This window comes from Ascidia mentula, chromosome 8 (genome assembly GCF_947561715.1).
Source record: "Ascidia mentula chromosome 8, kaAscMent1.1, whole genome shotgun sequence".
NCBI classification, from domain to species: domain Eukaryota; kingdom Metazoa; phylum Chordata; class Ascidiacea; order Phlebobranchia; family Ascidiidae; genus Ascidia; species Ascidia mentula.
Window position 1 is genome coordinate 3771678 of NC_138573.1, and position 10528 is coordinate 3782205.

Consider the following 10528-nt stretch of genomic DNA (forward strand, 5'->3'; position numbering starts at 1 on the left):
CAGTTCACACTTCTGTATTTGTGAGTTGCGTAATTTAGCCCACAGCGCCACACCTTCTCTTATACAATGGTCCTTGCTAATCCAGACAGATATTCTATTTGTAAACGTTGCTGCAGATTATCGCCTGAAATAGACACACCCGTTGTAACGCCGGGCCAGCTTATAACCACCCAAGATAAACTGTTTATTCACATCACCGCCTTATCCAACTCATAGGTGTCAAATATGCCAAAAATTCATTTTTTTTCTGAACAAACATCATTTACTCCTCTGTAGTGCTGGTGGGATATGAATATGAAAGTTGTCCCGAAGTTGTGTGGAAGACATTGATGTCCAGCGTTCAGGGTCTTCCAGCTACTGACCTGTGGTCTCTCGACGTCCACCACACTTACCATCCAGAAGCTGGGGTGGTTTACTTGGGCAACGGCGGTGAGATGCGGCTGCTAGAGCAACCACCGATGATGTCGACAGTGATGGGAAATGGAGCCGAACGGCATCCAACTTGCCTCCGATGCAATGGTGGGTGATATTTCTGCTCGGGCGGCGAATGTTATTTTAGATGAGAAACTCTTGCCCTGGATAACGAATTATATAAACTTGTCTGAAGTTGCTATACGACCCATGTTATTAAACGGATGTTTTGGGAATTAGTTTAGCTGTACAACTGCAGTTTCAATCAGTGGTATAACTCAGCACTGTTTGTATCTTGTAGGACCTGCCTCTAAAACCCAGCTTATGTCGCCGGTGGCATTAGCGAGCGACACATCTGGTAGCGTGTACGTTGGCGACCACGACTACATCCGCAAGATCGACCCGAACGGCACGGCCACCAGTGTTTTTTCAACGCGCAGCGCTCCAGCAAAAGTAAGTGCTCGTTGTGAGGAATTGCTCTCACAAAGTTCAAAGCAGCATTTTTTAAACTTTTTACTGTTACGTTTCAGTACTACATGGCCGTAAGTCCGGTGCACGGTGGCGTGTTGTACTTCTCCAACCAGAACGAGCGAAGGATCTACAGACTCCGTCGCATGACCCTGCCGAAAGGTCACCAGTCACGTGACCTTGCTACCAACTCCGAAGTTGTGGTCGGGAACGGAGCTGCTTGCTATCCGCTGCAGAACGGTTAGTGCAAGCTTGTTTTTAGACCATGTATTAAATGGTTTTTCTTTTCACATAAATCTACATTCAAATTCTTTACATAATTTCATTCCATTTTATTCGTAGATAATTGCGGTGACGATGGCCCTGCAACTTCGGCTCGACTTTCCGCGCCCAAAGGCCTGGCAGTGGACAAGAAAGGACGCCTGTACTTCGTCGACGGCACCAGGATTCGAACCCTCGACCCTATGACACGCACAGTTCAGAATTTCGCCGGAAGTCTTCTGCTTTCTGGCACACGACCCTTGCCTTGTAGTGGCACCATAAGCCTTGATCAGGTACCGTTTAAAAGGCACTCTTTAAAGTAATAAAGTTAGTTGCGGTCAACCATGAATACTAACTGTGGATTTTTTTTGAAGGTTGAATTCACCTTCCCCACCGGACTAGCTATAAGCCATTTGGACGACATGCTCTATGTATTGGACGGTGATGTGGTAATTCGCATTGACGTCGCTCAGCGACAAGTCTCATTGGCTGCCGGTGTTCCAGTTCACTGCACACGTGCGGTTGCCCGGTCTCCGGATGATCGGTAGGTTTACAACCCGAATTACATTTAACAACTTTTGATAATCGGTTTAATTGTTTGTTTGTTTTTTTGCATAGCGACGCAAGGAAAACCAGTTTGATTTCGCCCACATCAATTTCCATATCGCCGTCAGATGGCGCCCTGATCATTGCCGAGTCTGATCAGACTTTTGTGCATCGGGTCAGAAGGGTCGATCCCTACAGGTTGGTTGTTTTACGGAGTTTTTTGGGGGGGTTGAAACTTAAATAAATACAGTGACCAAGTAAATTGCTACTTATATGCATGATTTTAGACGAAGCCAACAAATCACTTTTCTTAGCATATACATGAGCGACAACATATAAAGAATAAGAAATACTTTTTATTTACGGTTCGCCACAGTATAACAGCAAGCATGTGTCTTACAGCGGCCGTATCTCCACCATTGCTGGAGTCGATTCCAAGTGTGACTGTGCAGTACAAGAATGTCCGTGTTTTTCTGGTGACGGAAACTTCGCCCGAAGTGCAAACCTCCACAACCCTACTGCCGTAACAGCGACACCCGACGGCAGCATATACATCGCCGATCAGCTTAACATGAGGATACGGAAGGTAGTAGATTTGCAAATAAAATATCGCGTCTTCTCGTTAACCTCAATGGTAAACATTAGTAAAAGCTGGATTTTATTGGCGGCTTCAGCAATTTCTGTTATTAATTTTAAATTTGTTAACACCTCTGCTCTTCACATAGGTTGTCCACTCTCTTCCCACCCTTAACTCACGCGCCGAATACCACGTGGCAAACCCCGATTCCAACCAACTGTACGTCTTCAACCGTGACGGACGTCACGTGGAAACACGCAACGTCATCACCGGTTCGTTGCTTTATAATTTCGCTTACACGACCAAGGGCAGGTTGCACGTGATACGGGACGTGAATGGGAACAGGCTGCAGATCGACTACGACGCCAACGGGGTAAGAAAGATATTTCAAAAGTCCTGAGTGCTAAACTATATTAAATACAAAGTTTTTTTGTTACGTCGAATAAAAGTGTTATGTTTGTAATTGCACCAAAACATCAGTTATTTTTAATTTTGCTTGTTTTTGCAGAGGCCTTTTCAAATCGCCCTTCCCAACCGATTAAACCTCGCCTTGTCAATGAACCGCGCTGGGGCCGTGAAAAGGATATCCCAAGGTAAATTTCTTCATCATTCTTTGTCCCCTTTTTTCGTTTCAACCGCGCGTAAAACCGATTTCTTATCAAACTTTTTCATTAGATTCCGCGACTCCAATCGCAGCTTTCACTTACCAAGGTGAAGACAGCGGTCTCATCCTTTCTAGCGTGGTTGGCCGCTACGCGTCGTCCTTCTACGTGTATGACGTGTTCGGGCGCGTCATTACCGCCGTGTCACCAACCGGCTCCATGACGTCACTTCATCGCAGTGTCAATGCAACGCGCCTCACCGTCACCATGAAAACGGCAGCCACTTCGGCCGGTTCCACGGCGATGGGGGTTGGACGCAGAGATGTTGTGATCAGCACAGAACCTGGTTATTTGTGTGATCTCATCACCACCACTGAAGGTATGTCGGTGTTTGTGACAATTGAGCGTGTAGGAGTGTTGGTATGAAATCAGCGGTGTAGTTGTAATAAATTTGGAAGTCCTGTCGTAAAAACAAAGTATCGCACTGCCTTGTATACATACAAAGCAGCAATTCTACACAGCAGACAGTGAAGTGTTTATGTCATGAAATCACGCTACAGCTTCCAGTTAAGCTTGTGATCATTCAAGCCAGTTTTCCCTTTCGTTATATTTTATTGCTGTGTCCTGATTAAATGTCCCTGCACCTGATCAACACAATAAAGTCATGTTTGACTTCGCATAGGTGCAATGGTTACCACATACAAACGATGGACGGACAACTCAATATCAGTTCACTACCTGGACGATTCCGACCTCATGCTTGAAACCAAACCACATCCGGTACTTGGACTCACTGCACCCTTCCTCGCTAAGAGGACAATCCGGCTCCCATCTGATCCTTTGGAGAACGAGATCGTATGGAGGACGAGAAAGGAGAAAGATGCCGGTAAGTCGTGAAAAGCTGAAATTTTTTGCTGACAAAATTCTTCATTCGTTTTGTCTAAACTACATTATGAATGGTTTTCATGTTTTAATTACAACAATTATGTCATGAATTGTGATTAATATGTTAAAGATATTTGTACTTAAGTTGGGTATGTTGTTTCTATTTTAGGATCTGGGTCACAAAGCAGCAGTTTCCTCCTTGGAAGACGGATGGCGGTGAACGGTCGTAACGTCCTCTCTCTGGACTACTCCCGTGCTCTGAACATGGAGAAGGTTTACGACGACCACACCAAGTTCCTGCTTCGAGTGGAAGTAAGTCTTGTTTAACCACCGAAAGTTCTTGCTTGCAAATCTCAGCGCTTCAGTCTTGAACTAACTAACTGTACTTATCACCAGCACAATGAACGGGGATTACCAACGTTATGGATGCCCAGCGGGAACACAAGCCCTGTGAACGTGACGTATGATGCTAGGGGTCACGCGAGCACGTGGCAGAGAGGACCTCTCACCGAGCATATAACGTACGATGCTACGGGCAACATGCAGAGTGTACGAACACCAGATGGCAGCACCTGGCGGTACTCGTATGGAAATAAGGTAGGGAGTAGTCGACGTTGAAACAAAACAAGATAGATTTTATTGCATCCTTGGGTTTTGTTGTCAATCAAACATCTTACCGCAATATCCGATTAGGTTTCAATTTACCCAAGTTGCCGTGGGTAAAACCTCTATCTAAAATGACACCGACTACTTTTTTTAAGCCTAAATAAATTGTAACTTACAGATGTCGTACTTGAGTCCTCCGCGTTCAACCGGACGCTTCACTTTTTACTACGACGGTAACAACAACCTCCGCAAACTTACTCTTCCCTCTGGTCTCACTTTCACGATTGACCGGAGGATTGGGATTGGTTTCATTCGAACCACCTTTGTCGGTGCTGACGGAGTCGATACCCTCGTACTTGACAACAACGATCATGGACGCCCCCTGGTCGTATTCTATCCAGGTATGATACGAAGCAGTCAGGTCCTTTTTGTCGGGAATTACCTACCACGTACTTTTGTGTTTAACAAAAAAACAAAACCCAACAACTCTACGTTTGTTTTCAGGTGAAAAACGTAAGAGCGTATTCCGCTATGATGCACACGGTCACATGACTGAGGTTCTGCATGACGGTCTACGAACTACAATGTTGCGTGATCCTCAATCCGGCGAACTGGTCTCAGTGAGCACCGCAGGCTGTACTCTTCGCTTCCACAGGAACGGACCGCTTGTGCAACGTCACACAGTGACGTCATCGACGGACGGTGGTCTCCTGGCGGTGTTTGATTATACCAGCGACGTGAATTTGCGCCTGGACAGCTTACAGGTACAAATGGTTCATGTAGTGATTGAGCTTTTCAGATTGTTGATACATTACCTTGGGTTCGTTTTTTCCTGTCATCAAAAATACTCGAACAACTTGATGCCGTGCAAAAACGAGCCTCGATGTTTGTGCATTACTGGTTTCTGTAAAAGATTGTTTCTTACAATGGATTTTTTTCTAGTCTATGATCCACACCTATATACCAATGAATAAACAAATTTGGGGTTGCCTTTCCTTGAGCGGTAGAGAATGTAAAAGTCGTGTCTCTTGCTTGCAGGTGAAGGTGAACGGCACCCGCTTAAACAAGGAGTATTACAGCTACGACGACGTTTCCGGCAAGCTGACAACGTTCGGTCCTTACAAAGTGATCGACAACAAGCACGCACACACTATTAGCACCGACCGCGTTACTCTGTACAAAATGTCACAGAGCAGCGGGCGAATCGACACCGTATCGCTGTTTATCCTCAGGTAATTCAGTTTGAACTGGTAATACAACCTCGTTTTTCGGGATTACGCAGGCCACACTGATTATCCTACATAAATTCAACCGAAATGTAGCTACTTGTATTTCAGTGCATACTTGTAAGTCGAACACGTCCGGTGAGCCGAGAATATCAGAAAAATACCACGTTTATGCCAAAATTAGTAGCATTCGTAATAAACCACGTAAGGTTTACTGAAGAACGTTTTGTCCTCATTGACACTATCAGTGTTACTGCTTAACTTCCAACAGTTTCGTAACCAAAGCATGTTTTCTTTGATGACAGGGTTCCGGTGTTTAGTCTGGATATCAGTTACGATATGGCAGGGAGGATTCGTAAACTCGAAGTAGATGGTTTGGACAAGAACACCACAAGCACTAGTTACCGCTACACCCACAGGGGAGAGCTCCAGTCGTGCTCGCTGGACGGCATAATTAGATGGAGCTACACGTACGATTCGGACGGCAAACTTTCAAAGATCGAAGAGGACAACGTGTGGACAACACTGCGAAACGACAAGCACGGAAGGTGTGTTTTGCAAGCAGGATTCCTTTGACAATTTATGGGTTAATGTGGTACAGCGGCCTAATAGGCATGGACGTATTTATAGCAAACCGTAATCCGTTTTTTTTTGGTTTCAGGCTTTCTTCATTTGGAGATCTGCAGTACGAATTTGACAAAGATGGTTTTCTGCAGCGCCGAGGAAACGAGCTGTTCGAATATGACAGCATGGGGCACCTCACCACCGCCTACAGTGACAACGCTTACGAGGTACATATTTGGACTATTTCACTAAATTCGTTCCTTTGGTTAGGACATGTGAAGTAGGACATGTAATCTTTTTTTGTTACTGCCCATAAATTTAAAAGAAAATCTTCAGTCTGTGATACTTGTCACTGTCAGCATTAGTCCTCAACAGATTCCGTTGTTTTCCAGATCAAGTACTCGTATGACGGTTTCGGCCGACTTGCCACAAGGGTGGATGTGCGCAAAGGCGAAGTGCTTCGTTTCCTCTACGCCGACCTTGCTAAGCCCGATAGACTCACACACACGTACAACGCTACTTCTCGTAAGTGTGAAGCTCATTTTTAAAAAGAAAATGTTGCTCAGTTCCCAAAACATTTGTCAGAATTTGCCATTTGCTTTGCAGACCACATCACTACGTATCGATACGATGTGGAGGGTCATGTGTTTGCCATGGAACGTAGCGATGACCAGGTGTGGTCGATCGTGTGTGATCAAGTCGGATCGCCAATCGGAGTGTTTGACGGCGGACTGCAACTTGTTAAACGAATAAAGTAAGTTCAGAACCTTCAAAGTTTTTTTTAAATATTCCCTCGTACGTTGGGTGTTGTTTTTAGTACCTGGGTATAAATTGTACAATTTTCGAAATGTTTTGCACCAATGTACTTTAATGGTAATTCATCCTACCAACGTTCGTGAAGTACTCTTAGTTTTGCCTAACTCAATGTTTCTTGCATTTCAGGTATTCACCATTTGGTCAAGTGCTTCACGATTCTGACCCATCATTCTACGTAGCAATCGGATTTCGAGGCGGAATACATGACGTCACAACAGGACTGGTTCGATTTCCCAATCGCGATGCACTCTTGCCGTTGAAAGCGCCACAGATCACGCCCGATTCAGTTCTGGGAAGGAGCGCGAGTCGCGAGAAGAGCACGGGACAATTGCAGTACGCAGTGGATTACGACCCAATCGTGGGCCAACTGACGTCATCCAGTGTAATCCGCCTCAAAGATTTGGGTACAAAGGTCGTTCCATTCACAGCGTTTCAAGTGGTTGACCCTGTGAACCCGGTGCCGGTGTTCGATCACATGACCGACACCTCGTCATGGCTGAATGCGCTCGGATTTCAACTACAGAATGTTGCACCCGACCCGCAGATCGCATCTAGACAAAAGGTGGGTGTTTTTTGCGATCGCCAAGTGTAGTCCAACACAAATAAAAGCTAAAACAAGTTCGGTAGGTTAACAATGTTGTTTTTTTCTCTTTAAAGGACAAGTCCAGCGTTGAGTGCCAACTTTCTCAACACTTGAGGTCATACATGAGTCTTCAGACAGCGACGCCTTCTGTTTTGGTTCCAACGCGGTCCAAGCAAAATGAAAGAGACATTGTCCCAGGTAAAGAATGTTTTTTCGCACTTTAAATTAAGTTCTTTGAACGGATATTTCTTTTCGATGCTTGGGCAGCTTCAAACTTTAAATTAATTTTAAGGAATGAAAGGTTTTTACACGTACTTTTGCAATACATTAACACGTAGTTTTATTTTCCAGATGGAACCTTATTTGCCCAAGGCCTGGTTCTTATCGTCGACCGGGGCAGCATCGCGACGCAAGTTCTCAACTCCGCCACCGATGACGTCAAAAGGTTGAGCGGAATCATAAAAGGGGCTGACGTAATTTTTGGCAAGGACGCAGACTCCGCATCGGCGGCGATGAGTTTGACACTGGAGGGCAAACCCAACGTGTTCCTTTCCAAGTCTCCCGACACTTTTGAAAAAGACAAACAGACCTTGCGTCTTGTTCCTGATCACGACCGTATCCTTGACGGCGGAAATCCTGAGCGGCTTAGTAGCGGTACAACGACACCCAGCGGTGGCGACGCACCCATTGTAGTCACCACGAGTCAAAAGCAAATTCGAGTGGAGACAGGATATGCCGTCATAACGGTGCTCTACGTCAGTTCTGACGCAAACAATGCTGATTTCTCCACCGAGGAAGCGGAGCGTGACCGCGTGGCCAACGAAGCGTTGCAGCGAGCTGAACGCGAGGCTTGGGGAATTGAAAAAAAGAAAATTCAACAAGGTTTAAGGACAGGTTGGAATGCACGACAGAAGCAAGAGATTCTGTCTAACGACTCACTGTCGTCGTATAAAGTGGAATTCGTTTTCGATGTGGAGGTTTATCCAGAGTTGGCCGACTCTGGTAGAAACGTGAGATTCATGAGAAGGACGTGACACCTGTAGTTACTATTTTCCGAACGTAAATATTTGCAAAGTAAAGGGGGCATCCGATATGCACCCTCTGCATTTGTCGAAAAAGTACTTGCGTGTTTCAAAGTTGCAGATTGTGTTGACGCAAAAGTGCCTATACCTTATTTCTGGCCAAATCCTCTTCCCGCGGACGAAGGTCGCTCTTTTTGCGCCGCCACTGTGAAGGCGCTTAGGCGGCCGCAGGATCGGCGTCCGTATTTCCCGTTTTTCACTTTTTGTTTCGTACTGTTTAAACTCGTTGCCATAGCACCCGCAGTTGATTGATTACGTAGCTGGTTCGTTTATGCCGATTTGACGACATGTTTCCGCAGACTTTTATGCCACTGTGATTTCTCGCCGCTTTTCCGTTTATTTAATCGCTCATTTGGAATTTTTGTTACTCCTTGTCATGTCGGCCAAAGTGCGTGCTGGTTTTGTGAACCACCACGGCTTGGCTTCTGAGTTTGTTCCGTTTGCAAGCAAACAGATTATTTTGCTTTAGATAATCATATATGTTGCGCGTTGTACTTTTTTCCTTTGCATGTGTGCTGGCGAGGACCTTGCCAATAAACTTGGGACAAAAGTTTTTTTTGCTTGTTGTGAAAAGCTTTGTTTTTGTACAGAAATAAGTTTGCCTACTTTGTAGCCTTCTGTCACAGTATAACGAGGACGTAACAAGCAATCAGTGATGCATTGGGGCAATTTATAGTTGATTTCACATGTGTATTGCTTGGGCGACAGTAAAGGCCCGTTTACACACGAACACAGTTTGGCACGGCACAGCACAGTCTGGCACACACGGTGTTTACACTACTGGAATAATCAAGCACGACTACGGGGATTTTCCTGTAATGAACACGAAACCGACAAGTGCAAGTGACAAGTTACGTTGATAATTTTTTAAGGTTGTCAGTCTTGACTTGCATTTCTCGGCCCCGCCAGCGTTATTATAGATACAAATTAAAGTTGTTGTTATTGGCTGTACATATTCTTCAACAAAAAGCATGTACTGTTGTACACAGTTAAGGCATGTAATGTTTTGCATAATTTTTTACGACGCAAGGTAACACTACAATATGCTGAACCAATCACCACAGATTATGAAAACAAAGATGGTATAATTGCAACAGGACAATGGTTTTCCACAGCAGCATCCCGCTGAGATGCCGTTCCACACAATCGCTCACATGTCAAACGCGGCCGCATCACACAACCACCACTAAAATAATATATGACCTCTCCTTTTAAGCAGTCGCCTTGCACTCTCGCATCAATGTGTGCCGAAATGTGCCCAACTGTGCCCGAATTTATGCTCGTCGAGCAAAAGCGAGCACATCCTAGCACAGACCAGCACATCCCATCCCAGCACAACTCAGCACGCGCGCACAATAAAACAAACACGGAATCGTCTGTAGTGTAAACGGGCCTTTATAGTGGTGTTTTGGGTGTTTTAAATGCGGTTACTTGACGCCGATTGTTTTAAAAACATTACTGAAAAAACAGTTCAAACTTCAGGCTGTATTTGCAAAAAAATCGTTCCAGGGTCTAGACATTTGCGGTTTCAAAAAAATTCCTCATTAACGCATTCTGGTCAAAAGTGGTTACTTGAGAGGTGACTCTTTTGCCTCATGGGGGGAATTTGATCCCCTGGTCATTATTTTGGGTAAAAGAGTTAGTTGCTCAACTGGTCATAACAAAGTTACCCTCCTATTTTTAGTGTAAGAAATAATCAAAGGGTCTGTTGACAGCCATTAAACTGTCAAAACAGAATTTGTTATTCGCCGTGTTGGTGCGCCAAAAGCATTTCAATTTTGCTTTCAAAAATAACGCAAACGTTTTTAAGTGGGCTTCAAGTTCTTTTTTGTGGCTTAAATGTAACCGGTCGATTTTGCCTAAATTTATCCCAAAAAATTTCCAATATTCACATTGTTTCA

At 44.8% G+C, this 10528-nt stretch overlaps 1 protein-coding gene across 4 annotated transcripts in view; it reads left to right on the forward strand.

The window, feature by feature from the left end:
* Positions 1–9180, forward strand: part of LOC145911504 (teneurin-3-like) — a 58746-nt gene extending 49566 nt beyond the window's left edge. For all 4 annotated transcript variants that reach the window (XM_082998876.1, XM_082998878.1, XM_082998880.1 and 1 more), the window contains 23 exons: positions 277–519; positions 713–864; positions 942–1119; positions 1222–1433; positions 1515–1684; positions 1759–1884; positions 2089–2272; positions 2412–2636; positions 2772–2856; positions 2939–3244; positions 3548–3751; positions 3920–4062; positions 4147–4347; positions 4535–4757; positions 4861–5120; positions 5395–5588; positions 5888–6130; positions 6244–6373; positions 6539–6671; positions 6753–6900; positions 7089–7524; positions 7620–7743; positions 7897–9180. In XM_082998876.1, coding sequence (XP_082855002.1) covers positions 277–519; positions 713–864; positions 942–1119; positions 1222–1433; positions 1515–1684; positions 1759–1884; positions 2089–2272; positions 2412–2636; positions 2772–2856; positions 2939–3244; positions 3548–3751; positions 3920–4062; positions 4147–4347; positions 4535–4757; positions 4861–5120; positions 5395–5588; positions 5888–6130; positions 6244–6373; positions 6539–6671; positions 6753–6900; positions 7089–7524; positions 7620–7743; positions 7897–8579 — 5003 coding nt within the window. In that variant the 3' untranslated portion in view covers positions 8580–9180. The remainder of the gene's footprint in view (positions 1–276; positions 520–712; positions 865–941; positions 1120–1221; positions 1434–1514; positions 1685–1758; positions 1885–2088; positions 2273–2411; positions 2637–2771; positions 2857–2938; positions 3245–3547; positions 3752–3919; positions 4063–4146; positions 4348–4534; positions 4758–4860; positions 5121–5394; positions 5589–5887; positions 6131–6243; positions 6374–6538; positions 6672–6752; positions 6901–7088; positions 7525–7619; positions 7744–7896) is intronic.
* Positions 9181–10528: the final 1348 nt, after the last annotated feature.